Source organism: Aythya ferina, assembly GCF_964211825.1.
Source record: "Aythya ferina genome assembly, chromosome: 6".
In the NCBI taxonomy this organism is placed as follows: Eukaryota; Metazoa; Chordata; class Aves; order Anseriformes; family Anatidae; genus Aythya; species Aythya ferina.
This window is the reverse complement of record NC_140303.1, coordinates 32,382,388-32,402,234: the sequence shown is the minus strand read 5'-3', so window position 1 is coordinate 32,402,234 and position 19,847 is coordinate 32,382,388. Positions and strand designations below refer to the sequence as shown.

The 19,847-nt window shown below is 42.0% G+C and overlaps 1 protein-coding gene across 3 annotated transcripts in view; it reads right to left on the bottom strand.

Moving 5' to 3' along the window:
• Positions 1-18,262, bottom strand: part of ACTR3 (actin related protein 3) — a 31,753-nt gene extending 13,491 nt beyond the window's left edge. For 2 of the 3 annotated variants that reach the window (XM_084523657.1, XM_084523656.1), the window contains exons 1-2: positions 18,070-18,262; positions 3,386-3,441 (exon numbers count right to left, since the gene is read on the bottom strand). In XM_084523657.1, the coding sequence (XP_084379783.1) occupies positions 3,386-3,441; positions 18,070-18,113 (100 nt within the window). In that variant the 5' untranslated portion in view covers positions 18,114-18,262. Of the gene's footprint in view, positions 1-3,364; positions 3,442-18,069 lie in introns of all 3 variants that reach the window. The other variant, XM_084523655.1, reaches the window with a different exon arrangement.
• Between the last annotated feature and the right edge of the window lie 1,585 nt (positions 18,263-19,847).

Below are 19,847 nucleotides of genomic sequence, written 5' to 3'. Positions count from 1 at the left end.
TTTTGAAACAAAAAGAATAGGAATTTATATGGCTGTATCATGCATCTTTAGACACTTTAAAACAGATTTTCGTAGTCTTTAATTTCTTCCTTTTAATCCTATTCCTATCTTATCATTAAGAACAGGATGGAGAGTTTCACTTAAGACTATAAATCTCTCCCTTGCTTCAAGGAATAACTGGCAAAAGTTAAGAGCTTTTATCTTGGTAATTTATTCCTTCCAGGATAATTACTCATCATAAATAAAGAAAAAATTAGAGAAATACTGACTAAGGCTAAACACAGGATCCAGGAAAGATGGATCAGCGATGAGATACCACAGGAACACAGATGTTCCCTCCCCTCCTCTTTTGCATCAGCCCCCAGGCTACCAGGGTTACAGTGCCAGCAAAACCTGATGTATTTTTTCAAGTCTTCCTGATTGCCCTAAAATACTTGCCCTTAAACAAGTGGAAAAATTCATATAATATATTAATATCAGGCTCTATTATTCAAAGGCTGCGAACCAAAAGCATGCTCAAATGCAGAATTATGTCATTAATCCTCACCTTCAGCTAGGAAGTGCTATTTGCTCACAACCAAGAGAAATGTCATGAAAACAGCTGCTGCAGCCTCAAGGCTGCAGGGCAAGGGGCTGCACAGCCACAGGGCTTGGACACGTACAGCATTCTAGGCTAAAGCACCACCAGCTCAGTAGTGGCCCCATCCTTCTCCCTTCTCTTCCCATAAACAGCAACAGAAGAGCTGTGCAGCCACAGAAACTAAGAAGTGTTGTGAAAGACTGAACAGAGTAAGGCAGAAGATATTATTTTGAGCTCTTCAAGAGGAAAACTGAATCATACCACAACTTCTGTAGCGGCTTACAGGAGGGGAGAGGAAGCAAAAGGCTAGAAGCCAAAAAGCAGAGAGGTAGGTAAGAAGCAGAAGCTGAAGCTGAGCGGAAGGAGATGTTGCAAGGCCAGTGCTCGCTGCAAATGAGAAGAAGCATCTTGCCAAATACTTTTCAGGTCAGCAACACAGCTTGCAGACTTTGGGGAAGTTTTGCCGTCCAGATGTGTGTTATCACCACGACGTTTCGAGTGAGACACCAGCACTTGCCACAGCAGTCAGAAACCTTTGAGTCCAAGTGACTGAATGCTGTTGTAAGCCGCCAGCGAGACGAGAGCTCTGCACACACTGCTGGCGGTCAGCGCTCGTGGCCAACATCAGAAACAGGGAGAAGGAAACAAGCAGAATGAAGAACTACAGCCCCAACACACAAACGGGAACATTCATCTTGCTAAAACCAGAGCTCGGCTACCACGGTGCTGAAGACGGGCAGCGCTCCAGCAGTATCACAGGGCTTTGGCTTTGGTTTGCTTGGCACGAGAATAAGAGCTTTTAGGAAAAAAAAAAAAAAATCAATTTTTCTGCTTAACCACTCCCATGGCCTTTTTTCCTCTTTTAAAAGCAAGTAAAAGGTCATCTAATATGTAAATTATCATATTTTGAAACAGATAAATCTGGAGAACTACTGTGTTACAGAAATAGACTCCTATCTTAATATAATGTAGGAAAGCAGGATTGAGTGAATGAAAAAATCAAGCAATGATCAGCTGGCAGAAGAAGATGAGAAAAGCCAATAAGTCTCTTCAAAGAATTAACCCAACATAATTTCATTTCACTTTTCACACAAACATTTGTCATCTCTACAGAAGCCAGAATTAAGCCAGGACAACAATATAAAAGAGTGAGAGATAAAAATTTGTTAATCCTAGGAGTGAGTAAGATAAGCAGAAAGTGAACCAGGGAGAAGGAATGCTGCTCCAACCTGTTCCTCAGCAAACTTTTTTTTTTTTTTTTTTTAAGAAACTTCGAATTGACAAATGCAACAATTATTCCCGGAAATCAAAATGAGAAACCGAAATATTTCTTAACTGTGAATATTATGAAAAAAATACAGAACTCCTTGAAAAGACCCACAGTTTTTTTTAGTAAGATATTACTTTGAAACTAACTACTACCATAATCTGTTTTCAGTTTCAGCTGTAGGAGAATTTAGACTGAAGTGCTTCTTTTTAAATACATCCTATATGAAAAGCTATCAAGAAATCCCATATTCCCCTTCTCTTCTATTTTAAAAATATCCCTGTTGTATAAATTTCTCTGCTGAATGATCTGACAACTGACTTGGTTTCAAGTGTCAGAATACCTCTTTGCTTTCGTAACAAGAAAGTAATTTTCAAATGAAATAAACCAAGTCTGAATATGCTGAAAAAAGCACGAAAGCCCTAATTATATGAAATTAAATAATTTGTCTATTTTTTTAAATTAAACTTGGCTAGGAAGCATAAAGAGCAATGTGAGGTTTTTTCATATCGATCAGTAAATCTAATGTTAAGATAAAGTTTGCATGTGAAAGACTAAATTAAATTGTAAGTTATATTTTATATGCCAGAGTTAACCACATGGTATTTGGAAAAACACATGAATTGAGAACTACGTATTAGAAGTCAATCTAGAAGAGATTGCAAGGATTCTCTTGCATGTATAAAAACAGGAGAATGCATTAAGTGATTTAACATTAGCTTGCCATGAAAATGGCTTTTCTGACGCACATTTTGTACCCCAAAAAAACAAACAACAGAAAAACAGAGCCTGAACTACCACTTCTTTTCTACAGCATTAAGCATTGTTACTTCTAGCTCTTTTCCTGTTGTATTTACAAGGAAAACTGGGTGTACTAATTACTCCTTTCTACCAGGATGCAATACTTGATTACTTTGGCCCCGATGAACACAAACACTGACAAAACACCAAATGGTGCAGAAGGTGAAGTATTTCTAAGGGAAGTATTATGAAGGGAAGTTGACTGAGCTCCACTCTCCAGGCAAGAGCCACATCCCTTCATGTGGCAGAAACATTTCAGAAGGCAGGGAGTGAATAAATAAGCAGTTTTACATTTGAAAGCATATGTTCCTTAATTTAATGTTTTGCAAGTAAAATAAGTAGCACAAGCTGTAATACTAAAAAATACCTGGGAAGCATATGTATTTTTTATTATTATTATTTTTCTATTTATGATCACCTGAAGTTTCATCTGATCTATTAACTATCAGGAGAAGAATCTTCTAAAAAGAAAATATAGCCATGCTATAACTTAATATCTGAAGTTAATTTCTTGGAGATCAAAACCATCACAGTATGCTATTTTAATGAATCTGTCTTTCTAAACTGAGCATCCAGAGCAAAAAAAAGTCACGTAACCACCCTGTCATCAGTCACAGGTCTTTTCTATTTGCTTGGTTTTAACTGCCTTTGTACATAGCACATGCTCAGAACTTAAAGGGATCATACCAACTTTTATCTGTAACTTGAGCACTCACATGCAAGTAACAAATACTTACATGAGGGAATAATGAACTGTGGTTCAGTGTTACCGGCATATCCGAGCTTCGTATACCTATTGAAGAAAAAAAAAAAAAAAAAAAAAAAAAACTTAGTTATAATATTTAACACAAGAAATACTAAAGATGTATTAAAGATTAAAAAAAAAAAAAAAACAACAGGGAAAATTGGTCTTTTTGATGTGGGAAGAGAGGAGTGTTCGTTAAAAAATACAAAGCCCTTTTAAAAGAGGTGAACCAATGCCTCCTACTACAAAGCAAGTATTGTTGCTAATTTCTACTCAATCGAAATGGCACTACGAAACATGAAGTAATTCAGTTTATCAAGGACTAGGAGTAAAATTCAGTCACAGAAGTTGTTCTTCCCTCTTCAGGGATCAGCAGGAATCATTTAGTGCATTTTCACGTAATAAATGTTAGCAGTAGAATTATTTTTGCAACTGCTAACCATAGGGGAAAAAATTCCCTTGGCCACGGGCTGCCAGCCAGACTTGAGGCAGGACTGACAACCACAAGCCTCTCCTGCCATGTCCTGCCATAGGTGCTACCAGTGACAGTGGTTTAACAGAAGTTAATAGATGGAAAATATTCTTAATGTGTTTAATAAGACCAAGGAGAGCAAGAAGAAGAGAACTACACACCTTTGCCCACTTGGTTTCCAGAACACCCTATGGACATCACTTACTGGGATGAAATAAGAAATCTGACAAAATTCCCAAGGCAGTCGTGGAAAAAAAAAGTCAATGAAATCCACAGTAACAAATCTTTGCTGCTGCAAGAAGTGTTATAAAAGAACAGCGCAGGCAAATTCTAATGTGTGCAAACCAACACACACGCTGCATTTTGGGTTACAGCCTACGGACAAGGTTAACACACGCAGATCTAACAGAGATTGCATTTTCTTCATGCAGCCCCGAAGCTGCCCTAGCCCCAGCAGCAGGAGCGGGAGGCCCTGCAGCGGCACCGCCACACCTTTCAGCAGTGCCATACAAACCTGGCACATCCTAGGCACCACGAGGCAGTGCTGACTTTAATAACCCATAAATCTGTGTCAACAATACAGCAAAATGCCAGGCAACGCATACAGTAACAGGCTAGAGGAGTGTTTTGCTGTGATGCTGATGACACAGAGGCTCCCAGGATGCTCACGTGTTTGCTACCACCTACACAGCTCCTGCTGCTGACACAAGCTGTGCCTGGTAGCACTGAGCCAGAAGTGTTATCCTAATGAAAAGGAAGATAAGTTTCCCTTTAACAAAGTGCTTAGCACAGGACCTCAACTAGAGCCAAAAATGCTTTGCAAGAGTGTTTTACAAGCTATAAAACCCATCTTGTCTATAACCCACTGCAACAGGTATAACCGTGCAAAAAAACTTGACTTCATATTGATCAACTGCAATGTTTACTGAAGAAGAAAAAAGGCAAAATAAAATACTTAATGGAAGAGAAAAGAAGTTAAACACCAGAAAGAAATGTACAATTCACACAGAGACCAGCATTATATACTGTACGTGCCTGAACTCAGGACAGGCAACTCAGATTTTGCAGACTCGAGTTTCTCATGAAAAGTTTTACTTTTTTCTTTTAGACGCCTTAGATAGTTCCTAAGAAATCCCAAGTAAGAATCCCACAAGTTGATGCCTCTGTAACCAGCTAACACAGAATACAGCTTTCAGTTCCAAATGAAAATTAATAATAAACCCAACAAATATTGACTCACTCTCTCCACCTTCCCATGCAAATCAGAAGCTGTGGCATGTAGGGTTTTAAAGCCGAACCTACAGAGGAACTTTGGACCCTGATGGCTACACAAGCTACTAGATCAGAAGCGCCTTCTCAAGCAATAGTCCAGCTTAGCTTTCTTTAAGTGACCTATTTCAAAGAAAACAGAAGTTAAACTGCTGCAGGTAACATGCTGTTTAGTTGCTTGTGGTGTTGGAAACTGCCCGGTATGCACACATCCAGCAGACAGGAAGAAAAGCAGCCAAATGAAAGACGTATTTTAAATAAAAAGGCTGTATTCAGACATAAAATCAGCATATCTAAAAATACTATGGCCTACTCAGCAAAGAAAAGTCTCCTGACTCATGGAAAAAAAGCCCAGTTTTTAGGTTTCTGAAAAAGGACAAAGAAAACCCCACGTGGCTTCTGCTGTCGGAATATTAAAGCCTTAAAGCAGCTCTCCAACATAGTCTCAGATGCAATGCTTCAGATTTCTAGTAGATCCAAGCTTCCCAGCCAGGCTCTGCTCCGCATGGGGAGCACCACCATTCCCGGCTGTGGGTCGGGGAAATAACCCACGCTCCTCACCTCCTGCAGATTCCCCGGGCACCATCCCACAGCCCGCGTCTAGGGCTGCTGGGGAACAAGCAGCAGGCTTCCTCTTCCTAGCCACGAGGCAACAGACGCTCTTGAATTACAACGGAGTGTGAAACCAGTTAAGTCAAAACTATAAAAGTTAATACAAAACTGCAGCTCTCCAAGTGTGCAGTGTAATAAAAGCTTCTTTAATGACTGGGTTTTGCGAGGAGTATTGTTCAGATGGATGAGTTCTGTTCTACCAGCCACTTCAAGTAAATTGCTCAAATCTTCTGAAAAAAAAAAAAAAAACGATACCTTGGGCAAGCTGGATTTTCCAAGTCTCGGATTTCCACAGAGCAATTCACGCAGAGCGGAGCAGAGCGTGCCTGAGTAATGGATGATTCACGGGGGAATGAGGCACGCCCTGCCTTGTTCAGGGTAGGGATCCAGTATCTTCTGGCACTCCTGAAAAACCTCCTGACATTAAGATATCACAAGGCAGCACCAAGGCTGGATCGCACTTCCCCTATAAACCACAGCTTCCTTTGCTTGCTGCGCACACTGAGAGGTGACAGGAGCGACATCCATGGAAAACGCAGGCACACATCGCTTGACAAGACTCAAACTCAGCTCTCCCACACTGAATTTGAGGCACTTGGCAGCAAAAGAGCGAGGCACAGGATAGATGACGACAAACATTAGCTACGTGGATTTCTATTGAAATCTGCAAAACAGAACTGATTTTCAAGACCCCAAAGGTGGAAACCTGCACTCAGTCTCCATCATGCAGACGACCTTCGGCTACCTTAAGCATTTCTGCAGCCCTATTAGCTCACTTAGGGAAAAAGGAGAAAAACATTAAAAAATGTTGGATAATAACTATTTGGGCTGCCTTTAGAAGGTGAACACCCAACCCCAGCAGGGCCTCACACAGCACCCACTGGTCTGGCCTGGGCAGATGCTGTGACAACCACAAACATGTCATTGGGGGGGTTGGGGGGACATTCAGAAGATAGTGGCAGTTCCTTCTCACTTGACTCTACTCATCTACACCTTAACCATCAAGGCAGGAGCATCACTCGGGTCCCACCCACCTCAAACTCACACCCTGAAATTAAGAAGTAGTTCTGTGCTACTCCGCATGAGAGATTTCTGCGAGGACAGCCAAAAGGCTCTTTGCAAAGCTCTCAGCTGCACTAATGGGATTTCTTCTGTGCACTCTCTCACCTAGAATGGATGTTTCTAAGGCTAGGACATGAAAGCAGTAAGTTCACTTGAAGGTTACTTGCATATCAGTCACGCAGACGATTTTAGAGCTAGGAGGAAACAGCACTTAGAGCAAGAACCTCTAATGAGCACGTCATTAAAAACCTCCATCTGCAAACCACAAGCCCTGACCATGTGCCTTTCCTCCATTTCTTTTCTGTCCACGATGAGTGTCATTCTGCTTCCATCCACCCAAATTATACACCCCAATCCTAACACAACTGTAGTTTTAACAGAAGCCTTAAGAATAGGGGAGAATTATTTCTTGGATAACACGTTTAACTACTGAGAAGCAGATGAGAAATGGGGTGGCCCCATACGATCTGAACCCTACACCTGCTGCTGCCAATGCTGTGCAAAGACACAAGGAGTTACCACATGCAAGCAGAACAGAGGCACGGGTAAAGTTCTGATCCCTGCTCCAAAGACTGCTGAAGTGTTTTATTCTGTGATGGTAGAGATGTGGATACCTCAAAGACACTACACGTTGCTTCCTGTAAGAAACTGAATTTTGCAAGTTACACTGCCAACGGGAGTTAAAACAACCACATGCTCGCAAGTGCACTTTCTCCATTAAAATCCAACCTAACTCTTCTCCCAGCACACCACAGAAGTAAACTCTCCATATGTGCTACCTGTACACCAGCAAGGAGCATTTGAATATCTGCACATGAATCTGCTTGCTAAAATAATGTTTATGCAGACATCCTCCACTGTAGCTTGACACGCTTTGCTGCATAACTAATTCTTACAGAAAAATAGATAAAGCAACCGCACAAAACAGTGCTTTCATTTCGTATTTCAATTTATTAGGTTCCAGACATTACTGATTTTCACATTTATATTAGCATTATTAAGTAAGTGGCATCGTTATGAATGGCTTAAGATGTAAAAAGGTTATCTTGTGATTTTATGATTTCACAGTTTCACAGCAGGCCACTGTTCAAGTATGCAGGATAGCACAAATGCCACTTAAGGTGACCGAAGTGCGTAAATCCTTTCTTGCAGGTGTGCACACAACAGCAAGATTCTCCTCTGGCAAAATTACCCTCATTCTAGGAAATGAGTAATTAAATGAGCAGGTTGAAGAAGGCACTAAACAAAAAAGCTGAGAATGTGACCCAGTTCCATGGGACATACAGGCAGGCATGTGCTAATACATTCCAAAGGGCATGACATACATCAAGTGACAAAAACAGCATTTTTTTTTTTTTTAACCAGAAAGGAAAGGGATCCCACCCATCAGTCTCCAACTCCTTACAGATAGGTGTCCGTGCCACCAGATAAGCTGCTGTTGGAGAAAAACCCGAGGGGTCCTACTTCACTGGTGCAGAGAGATTGCACAACCTCAAAAACTAGAGGGTGACAACTTCAAAGGGTATGATTTCCTTTCTTGTTGTAACTGGTGAATTCTGCACTGACATGATTTATAAGATAGATATGGTGGTTTTACTGTCTCATATCTTTTGATAACAAAACTGCCTTAAAAAGAAGTGGAAAACTTTTCCAGCATGGATGAACCCATAGCTTTTAGATGCAGAGCCCCACCTGACTGAAAAGCCTGAACAAGCCCTTACGTTTTTATTTGCTGTTTTGCTGCATTCAGACTTCTCAAGAAACAGATGAGACTGAGGAGGGAAAAAAAAAAAAAAAAAAAAAAAAGAAAAAGAAAAAGAAAAAGAAAAAGACCACACCTAGGGAGCATTTGATTCTTAAATCCCCATAAAGAGAAATAATGGGAAATTGATGGTGAAAGAGAGGAAATCCATCCTCCCCCTTAAAAAGAGGTCCCATGCTCCAGCAGGTGTAAATTGCTTAAACAGCAGCAGATCATCAGAAGCCCCTGAAGGAACTGATTATATTAGGAAAATGGGACTTCCTTTAATGAATTAAGATGTCCTTGATAAAACACAAGATAGCAGAAGACTTTGGAATGAGTCGTGCCCTTTATATTACTTTATATCTTTAGCTAATACAGATCATCTTTCACACATCATTAGGTTTTTAGTTTTAGTTTGTGTGTGTGTGTGTGTGTGTTTTTTTTTTTAATAGCAGCTGCGTAGATGAAAAGTTTTAAAACACCCGTTGATCAAAAACGTTTCAAGCACTCAATAGTGAAAGCCAAAGCGTTAGTTCTACAAATGGAAAAAGCACACAAGATTAGAAATGCTTTTAGATCCTGGTTAATGCATAAAAGACACATCAAGTGATGGCTAAAGTACTCTCAAGTACGTATGGGACCCCTGGGCACCAGAGAGGGATTTGGCAGTTTGCAACCTTGGCCTTGGAATGAACAGCATTAGCACGTATTTGAAACCATTTCCTTACTTCTCAGGTGGAATATTGCATCAAGCCACTTGAAGAAAAAAAGTCACCTTGACAACTAACGCTTCTTTGCCATATGCTGTAACCGACAGGGTAAGACAGCACAGAAGCAGACTGAAGTGGTATGCAATTTGAAAGGTAATGTCAAAATTAAAGCAGTGCAATGTCAAAAGCAGCTTAAAATAAATGTTTGTTAGAAGCGTTTGTTTCCTGAAAAGGGGAAAAAAAAAATAAGGAAGGCTAACATTTTTTTTTAAGTATCTGAATAAAGAATCCTTGACAAAAACACAGTTCTGCTTTTTCTTCACAGCTACACCTGCAACTCAAAGTACAGATACCATTGCAATGCTCACCAGTAAAATCGAGCTTAAAGCACAATAAAAACTGCCAAGTCATGGCCACAAATGGACAGAAGCCTCCAGGTGTGTGTAAGAGGAGCGCAGGCAGCAGCAGGCACTACAGACACTCACAATAAGGTCAGCTGCATTTTGAAAACTGGCACCTGGAGAATCTTATTAACTGCAGCCTGGGGAGAAGACAAAGCTCAAAGCTACCACTGTGCACAGCTCCTATTTTGCTAACAGTTGAGGAGAATTTTCCTAACATTTGGGCAGAACAGAAGAGAGTCTACATTCTAGATTGCTTTATGTTTACTTGCATCTTTGATTTAAATTAAAAGCCCCAACAGCACTGAGAATCGACTCTAGAAGCTCTCCCCTCCTGAAGTCAGCAAGAAGATAAGATGCATTTATTAGCGAGAGACCTTAGGTTAGGAGTGAGTCATGAGCAGCATACCTGAAACCCACCCCTATTTAAATGTCTAAGGCTAACAAAACCCAAGGTCAGGCACCCTGATGTCAATAACATCTAAACTTGTAGTCCTAGTCAATTTGATTTCTATTTGTAAAATCCCTTTCAGATATTTAATGCTGACATGTCCTTTAGCACAGAATGGAGTTAGTTCTGCTTGGAATACATTTTCCTCAAAGTCAGAGAGGCAAACGGCCTTGGATATTATCTTTGCATAATGAAAGCAGTTTGTGTTGGCAAAAGCAGAATGCTCTCTTTTTCCTCGCTGCTTCCTTCGAGACTTTTATATTAAATCATTTTAAAAAGCATTTTAACAGTGCCTCTGTGTTACACCACACCCACACAATACTAACCTATACAGATTTTTTTTTAATTTATATTTAATTTGCTCTCTGAGCACTTTCTGTAGTCTGACTCCTCCATGTAGGATGTCCAAGTAGGAGGAAACAATACCCCAAGTCCGGAAGTCATCATGACTGATTCCTTACGCTGTAAATTACTTTTTATGAGAGGGAGATTAACTTTGCAACTTTCTACACCGTTTGTCCAAAACAAGCTGAACACCGTGCAGACATACTGAAAGAAAAGAATAGGTGAATATACCTAATATTTGACAGCTGAAACAAGAAGGAACTGTTTTAATCAACAAATACACAATTTCCCAGTGAACAAAACTGCACTGGGGATGCTCGTGACCAACACACCACAGCAACATGCTCATGGATATGGGATTGGCAAAACCTTCAAGCCATGATGCAGATGGAGCCACAGCTTGCACAAACCTGAGTGAACTTGATGGTTTTTCCCAAGAAAATGCAATGCATTGGCTAAAAGTGTAAATAGTTAATCCAGATTAAAAGAGAGAAGATCACTTCTGCTTGCTATTGGCACTACAGTTGTGCCTGAGAGCTACAGCCCTGAACAGACAGCTGCGTGCTGTCACCCCAGTGATATCCCAGCAGAGGGCAAGATGAACCCAAAGGGACTGGCAGACCATGGAGAGGTGACCAGGAGCCCGCAGCAAGCCCTGCTGGCAGCTCAGGCTTCCCACCTGCCCAGTACTGGCCACCTCTTCAGCAGGTAGCCAAGCGCTTTCTGAAAAGGATACGCTTTCATAAAAATATCAATTTACATACTTACCTGATCACACCACACTTCTATTAAAACGTGACTTTGAATTAGAAAGAGTTGCTTGTAGAAAAGTGTGCCTTACTAAGCTGGGGCTGAAAATCTATCACTGAATTTTGGTGTAATAAAAGGTAGGTCTCATTTAGCAAGTCATATTGTGAGAGTTCTTGCAGATGATAAACAGCATGAGAAGTTGAAGGCAAGTCATGACAAAAGTGGACATTGAAAAATTGATGAGATATTTCATCAACTACATTATTAAAATTTGGATTAATTCACTGACAGCAGGGTACAATCAAAATAGAGCAGACAGCCTCCCGACTGCATCTTGTTCTCTACAGACTGATCACGACATAACACATCCAGCGCACAGCTGCAGACACTCGCAGTGACCACAAGAGAATTATGCAGAGAAAAACGATATCTAGATTTTCTACTTTCCACATCTAGGCTTAAAAAAAGCAAAGTCACGCTCAGGTCAAAAAGAAGAGGGAGGGAAAAAAAAAGACTGACATTGTGACCTACAGAAAGTCAGTGGATGAAACAATGACTTCTTCAACTTGGATATAATCCTCCTTGGCAACTGATTCCTTTGCAGAAAGTTAAGGCAACATCAGCAGTAGCACTTGGAAAGGACAGATCAGTATCATTTTGATGGTTAAAATAACCCCGATTCGGGCACTTCTAAGTCTGCATTCAAAGCGGTATTTTTAAGGATCTACCCAAGGATATATATTAGATCTGTACACCTACATATATTTTAGTTCATTGACAAAAAAAAAAAAAAAGAGGAAGTTGCAAAGATTCCTTTTTCTAAGCAAAACTGAAAGGACCTCAAGATTTCATTGGGGACTGACTAAAATTTTAGTTGTTTTACCCTTGGATTTATAATTTTCTCTTTTAAGTCTTTAAATGAACAATACCTAAAATTAAAAGAGGTCTTGTTGGAAATCAAAGCCTTTTTGCATTTTTTTTTCCAGAGTCTGCAATGATGAAACTAAATGTTGAAACTTTTACACTGCATGATCTAAATGAGAAACTTTGCAGCTGGTCTTGTGCCTATGAAATAATAGAGGAGATGGATTGCTACTCAGGAACGAGTACGGCATTTCTGAATTCATTGAAGCCGTATTTTCAACTAATCTAGATGCTCAAACATGCATCACACCCATACAATCAACATCCTTTATGGGCAAAGTGTTCACGCCAGGTAATAACAAGCGACCAAGAAGGGAGCAGAGAGCCTGCTCTGTGCCACCCACACCTTCCCCAAAGCCGCCGCCACCGCCAGGGCCGTGCTCTGTTCTCAACTGCTGCATAAACTTCCCACGCACGCCCGACCAGGAGCCGTACTGTACATGAAAGGGGGCTCATTTATCAGCAACATCACAGATCCGGCCCATGGATGCAAGCAGTTTTGTCCTCTGTTCAGAAATGTATTCCTTTCCCCCTCCACCCCCCCCCTTTTTTTTTTTTTTTTTAAATATCAAGCTTAAGTGGGAAGCAGGGCAAGGAAAGCAAAAAGAAGGACCAAAAGGTGTCGTGGATCTTGAATGGTTTCTGACGTGCGTTCAAATAACATGTAAGCTGACTCCTGTAATGGCATTCCTACAGAGAGGGAGGAATATACAGTAATCTGTGTGCAAAGGAATATGGATTTTAATGGACATAATGAGTGCTTATAGCATTATAACAGACTGTGATGTACTAGAATTACTTAAGAAATCCTGTCAATCATAGGTCTGCAGAACCTTTTCTCAATTATTGAAAATATATATATTTTAAGCCACCAACTCAATCTAGCACAACACCTTTTTTCATGTTAAGGATGAAGCATTTCCTCCTCCGTCCCTGACCACTCATTTACTGGCAAGCAAAAGATATTCTGAAAATCCTGGAAGAATGTTTTTCCATATTCCATTAAGGAATGATTTCATTCATGCTTTCCGTTCTGAAAAATTGCTTCTCGGATAACACAAAATAGAGAGAATTCATCCCAATACAGGCAGTTTTCACGAAGACTGGAACCCATGAACAGTCACAACAAGACATCTGATGGAAACATTCACTGTTATAAATCACAGTGCTGAAGCAATTCATACTCAGTAGAAGTTAGGATGTGAAAAATCCGTGGAAATAGCCCATGCCTAGAATGTTAGGAAAGAAAACTCTTTTCAAGGGCCAGTATAAGTTACTTTTAAGAAATTTATTTTAAGTAGCTAAGAGTAGAACCACTAAAGTTGCAAATCAAACAAAATACAGGCTGTTACTTCCCTTATGTTGGTTCCTTGTCTCATGTATGTTTGCTGTCTACTGAAGATTAGATTCTCATGGATCTCATACTCTTTTACACTACCAGGACAAAACGCAAAAGTGAAACAGAACAACACAATCCTGTTACAACTTTTCACACTCAACCTATAAATACTTTTGTCTACTTAAGACCATGAAGGTTTACAAGTGTTGCACAAAGATTAACTGTAGAAGTAAGATTTGTTGAGAAGCATCCCCCAAAGCTTGCTCTGCTGCATGCACCAGAAAAGCCCTAGCCCCAGCACCTCTGAGGTCTCATACACCAAAGCCTTCCTTCATTTTTGGCAAAACTGGTTATAGAAACTCCCCAGGAAACTCTCAGGGAGACAACTGATTCCAAAGAAGTTTGCAACTTTAGAACAAGACTTGGAAATCCTGAGCAGCCTCAGCTTTCCCAGCTCTAAGCTGAGAGGCTCTAGGGACACTCGTGCTCCCACCGCGAACATCACAGCTTTCTCAAGTCTGATCCAAAACCTTTAATTCTGAATTCTAGAATTCAGAGGGATAAAAAAGGAAGAAAAAAACATGCACCCATTTTTGTAACCTGTATAAGGGAAATAAAAAAGGTGCCTAGCTCAGCATGTTGATTTTTTTTATCTCTTTTTACAAGGGAGACCAAGATTTTTCCCTTCTCAACTGTGTAAGCTAATTTACCCAGAGGGATAACAATCATCCATGACCCTACTGATGCAAAAGAATTTGGGGTACACTAGAACAAAGCTACTCACTGGTGACAGCCAAGTATCGGTTGGTAACAGATCCTCCTGGAAGCCACAGAAAACTGCATGAAAGCCTATAAAATGTAAAGTTGAGATACAGAAAACACAAACACTTTCCTTCAAATTATTTTCCTTACTAAAATGACGTTCTCATTTTGGAACTGCAGTAGGTTACACAGCCACTTAGTTCAGCTCAACTGAAGAGCCATTAATTTGAACACTTGCAATTATCTGCCATCCCAAATGAGCTAATTCAGTGTTGTGCAAGTTCATACTAAGAGAAAACCACGTTCACAACGATTAGAGAAATACAGCTCAAATCTAGATGTCAACCTAATCAAGCTAAATTCTGAAGTGGCGTAGGAAGAGCTTTTAATCGTGACTTTCAGGCTGTTCAATGTTCACCCATAGAAGAGAACAGCAAGAACTATTCAAATACCCAAGAGACACGCAGTAAGAGACTCCAGCCTACTGAGATTAAAAAATGACTAAGAGGCTTTTTCTTTCTTTAGTGTGTTGTTCATATACCTGAAATAAATAATATGGATTCATTTCCTTTTCGTATTTTAAAATGCACGTACTCCTTACACCCCCCTCAATACAAAGGATCATTCACAGCATACCTACAGAGTCAGTGAACATTGTAAAAAGAACAGCACACAGCTCCAAAGAGAAGAGAAAGGGGTTCACATTAGCCAAGCTAAATCCCATTCAACATTACCATGGACAACTACTTCCTGACACTAGTACTTACAATATTGTTTCACAGATTTTCCAACAAAGCAGCAATATACTTAAAACTAAACCAGACAACACTATCGATTACAGAAAGAACTAATCCTGTGCTAAAACTGTGCTGTCTGAGCTCTTCAGATATTTCATTCCCATGTCTGTAACCTTATTATGTAATAAAGAAGAAACTGCTTCATCTAAGTTTTTTTGTTTTGTTTGTTTGTTTTTTTTACTGCAATTAGGTATTTTACCTGCTCTTACTCATTACCCTATTTTCTAGATAGCAGGTTTGGTCAAGCAAAGAACGCACAAGAACTTCTGAGGAATACATCGCTCAAAATAACAAGTGTAATTCTGGAAGAATTTTGCTGCGCCCATAATCCAATTGCCATGTCACTGACTTCACCCATTTGCCAGCTCCAGCTGTATGAGATGTACTTGGACTATCCCTAAAGCATTTGACTAACTGTTAAAACATCAAATGACAGGTATTACACGATCTCCCTAACCTCTTCTGTGCTTTGTTCCCTTTATGCTTGAAAAGCGGTTCTTAAAACGCGCCTGAGCTGTGCAGGCAGATGCTGAAAAGCACAACTCAGCCATTTCTTCCCCCTCTCATCCTTCTCCTTCCCCCTGGATGCTAGCTGGCCAAAATACACACATACACCACTCAGGTCAACAAACGGAACCCTGCAGAGTCTGTAACTACATGTATAAAACATGTAGAAGAGATACTGAGGGTGTCTTCCTCCATCTGCCCTTTTGCTGATTAAGGTTATTAATTTACAGCCCAAGGACTGTCCCTTCCCTGTAAAAAAAAAAAAAAAAAAAAACTTCTTGGAAAACTTGTGCGCTTTTGAAGTCCTGCCTATTCTACACAAGACAGCTTCTTTCAACCTTACCGTATTGGTTATGCTTTCTAAACCTCTTTTCCTGCTTTCAGCGGCTCTAACTTGTCTTGTCCACCAAAATTAAAGCAAGCACACAGTAACATAGCTGAATCCTCAGCTGATCTGCACAGAGCACAAGACTTACATGATTTGTATGCAGTGATCTTGCTTATACACACAAAATGAGATGGGGTTGCATTAAAAAAACGAGAGCTATGTGATTATGCTGTTCCATCCCAACACACCTGTTTCCTAATTGTGTCAGGCATTAGATTTCTCCTTTATTAATTCACTACTTCACACCTTCATCTACTTAAATCAATGAAATCCAACAAGCCCAACTCTCTGGTGTGCTTTCAACACTAAACGTCTTTGTCCACAGTTTTATGGAGCACAACATCAGGGAAAAAAGAAGAACCTCGCCCTATCAAGTGCTTAAGAAACAGAAGTGAGAGCAGAACTGTTTGGGTTGTTTTCAAATAAACATGGCCTGACAATAAAACACTATCTTAGAGAGATCTACAATGACTGGAAAAAAGGATAAGTACGTAAAACAGGCAGAAGATTTGGTCAGCATCACATACAAGAATGCTAGAGTATGCCCTGTGCAATTAAGTTGATTAATGGTGTACTTATGTTCCGATCTCTTCAGGAAGATTTGCTTTTAACTCTAAGGTCCCTTGGTACACTTCTCCCATTAAAAAGCCAACATCATTTCTTACACTGCTATATTCTCGCATGCTGTTTCTGCTTGGCATCACTGAAAGCTCTGAGCCAATCTCTTGACACCAGTGCTCACAACCTGTATTTTGCAAGCCTAGAAAGACAGGATTACCACAATGGGACTACCTGTAATGCACATACATGCGAGATGGGAAGAAGCTTCTACTGGCATGTTGCAGAGTGCATTACAAATCTTGGCTCTGAAAGATAAATAGTACATACAGACATCATGTTACACTCTTGTATATTACTCGCAACTACACATTCTCAGTCCCGCTGTGCTCACCTTCCTTTCACCCCACTGAATTCAAGGTTTTAATTTCAGCTCTACAGATACGACTTGAACATCTGTACATTTAACATTTTTATGGAATAGACGTATATGCCTACTCTTCTTAAACGCTGATTTGTTAACATCCTACACCAAATGGATTATCTTAAAGGGAAGACAGGGATGTGCTTTCAAAAAGCAAGTGCCTGGATTTCAAATGAACACGCCCTTTCAGAAGAGCATTGTAAATATCCATACCTACGCTGCACTCACTAAGAAACTTCTTCCATTATTTTCAGGAAGGTGGATGAGAAGCGAAACAGAAAGATACGCTTAGAGATTCACAGTGGCAGCTGAAGAGCTTTGAAAAGACACCCGCGTTTCCCATCACAGTAAAACCCCAGTGCACAGCAGCTAAAATAAAACACTCCATCTTTAAAACCGTACGCTGGGAGCAGCTCGCAGAGCGGTTTTCACTTCCTGAGTGCGCTGCCGTAAGCGGCACAGCGTGACCCTTCCCACAGGCACCTCCGAGGCTCTGCTACCGAGGTCTCCAGAGACACCGAAAGCCGTGCCACGGCGGAAAAGGAGGCTGAATCCCAAGGGCTGCCTCCCGAAATCAGGTTTTAGGCTATATATCACTGGCAATTCATCCTCTTCACCTCCTGGTTGCTGCTAGATAAAAAGAAGAGTTTCTAAAACGGATTTGGTTCAGGTTTGACACTGAAAACTGCCTTATAAGGTATAAAAGCCTGAAAGCAGGAAGAGGCTTTGACAAAACTAAGGAAGTTCCTCTGCGCTTGCTCACTAGCGGAGGAGGTTTTTTTTTTTTTTTTTTTCCTCCCTTTCCACAGAGAGAAGTAACAGAGAATAAATGACCCAGGCAGCGGCGACAACAACGGGGGGCCCCCCGAGCTCAAGCCACCGAGAGGGGACGGCTGCAGGCAGGGCCCTGAGCCCAGGCAGCCCCTCGGGGAGGGCGTGGGGCTCCTGCCCGGCTCCTGCCGGCACAGCACAGGGCCGGCGGAGGCCTCCCCGCTGCCGGGCACCCTGAGGGAGCCGCGGGTGGATGCGCTCCCGGCTCAGCCCAGCCCAGCCCAGCCCTGCCCGGTCCCACACATCCCCGGCGCCCCCCACGGCAGCAGGGGGGGAAGGAACACGCCCGACACCCGCCAGCCCCGAGCTGTCAGCAGCCGCCCCGCTCACCCCGTGCCGCAGTCCACCACGCAGGCGGGAAGCCGCCCGGCCATGCTCCTCGCTAGCGGCGGTCCTGGGGACGGCGGGCAGCCCTGGGCGCGCTCCGGCTCCGCTCGGCTCCGGGGGGCGAGGGCACTTCCGCAGGGCGGCCGCGCCTCCTCCTCCTCCTCCTCCTCCTCCTCCTCCCCGCCCGGCCCGGCGAAGCCCAAGATGGCCGACCCGCCCCTCCCTCTCCTCCCTCCTCCCCCGGCGGCGGCGGCGGGCGCGACAACCCCCAGCCCTCTTCCCTCTGACGTCCGATCTCGCGGCCTCGCCGTTGCGCGGCGAGGAGAAGTGGAGCGGGCGGGAGGAGTTTTTCTTTTCCTTTTTTTTTTTTTTTCCTTCTTTCATTCTCTCATTTATTTATTTATTTATTTATTTATTTATTTATTTATTTATTTAATACAGTCACCCGCCCCCCAGCCGTCTGAAGGTTCTCCCGAAAGGACGCGGCAGGCCTCCTGTCGCGTCGTCCCCAGCGGAAATAGTATTTTAACGCCGAAACCCTGACAGAAGGCAGCAGCGTGGTGTTAAAAAGTGCTGAGGGGATGGCTTCCTGCAGGCACTGCCACTCAGGGCCGTGGGTGGCTGTCCCTGCAGCAGCACTGACGGACTGCTCCAGGAAAACTGCCACAAAGGGCAAATACAGAAGTCAATGCTGCTTGTTCTGCTTTTTGGTGTTTCCAGAGGCACCATGGAAGATGCTAGGTGGCTGCCTGCAGCCCTGTTAGCAGGCAAAACTCTCCCTTGGGAAGGTACCAGATGCCTCTCATCCTGCAATCTGCTTCCCCTCTGCCATCTTGAAGCCCTCAAGCATCTTAGCCACAGACGCCCATAGGAGTGTTGATCTGAGGTCTCATTCCTGCTCTACTGCCCACCATTAAGACCTCTGTGCTACAATCTCACGTAATCAGAGCCAGAAGCATAGATGCTGCCCCAGATATCTGTCCCAGAAAAAAAAAAAAAAAATCCAATAGGATCAATGGTGTCCATTGCTTCTTGGGTTCGACCATAACCCTTTTGCCTGGGACACTGAAGCTTTGAACAGGCCAGGAGGTCATTTCTGATTCAGGATAATAAATTGCTCATATTGCCCTACATGAGAGGCACCATGCTGCTATTTTCTGCTGAGCATGTACTATATCTATAGTACATGACTTAATAGCTTCACCCCTCCCAGCCTTTCATACACAGCAACATGGGAAGCCATGCTCTTCCCCTTTCTGTTACCCCCTCTTTCTTGTAGCAAAAGCACATAAACCTTCAAATAAGAACAGGTCATACCCTTGCCCGCAACAGAGCAAATGAGATGACAGAAAATAGATGAATAGGTAAATCAAATCAATGTACACTCGAACTACAAGACTAACAGAATTAGCTGTCAGCTGGAAATGATGATAAATAATGAGGGTTGGCTGTGCAGCTCACCTTACTCCCACACTCCTTTTGAAGAATTTTTCATCCCAAAAGGGGCAAGGATGCACCCTGTTGGGGTTTTGGCTTTCAGATGGAAAAAAATAAAAACTGTTCAAGGGGTCACTATTTTCCTTCTCTTCCCACCTTTCACAGTCCTTCAGGGTTTGAAGAAGACTGCTGTGTCTATCAGATCTGGCCCAGTTTTTGCCCTGTGGTATACTGTAGCCACACATTTTTTGTTTGCTGTCAAAGTATTTTAATATTTTTGCTATTCTGGTATTGTGCCTTTCAGGTATTTTTTAGCTTGCTGCTACAGCTGTGGCAATGTGGAG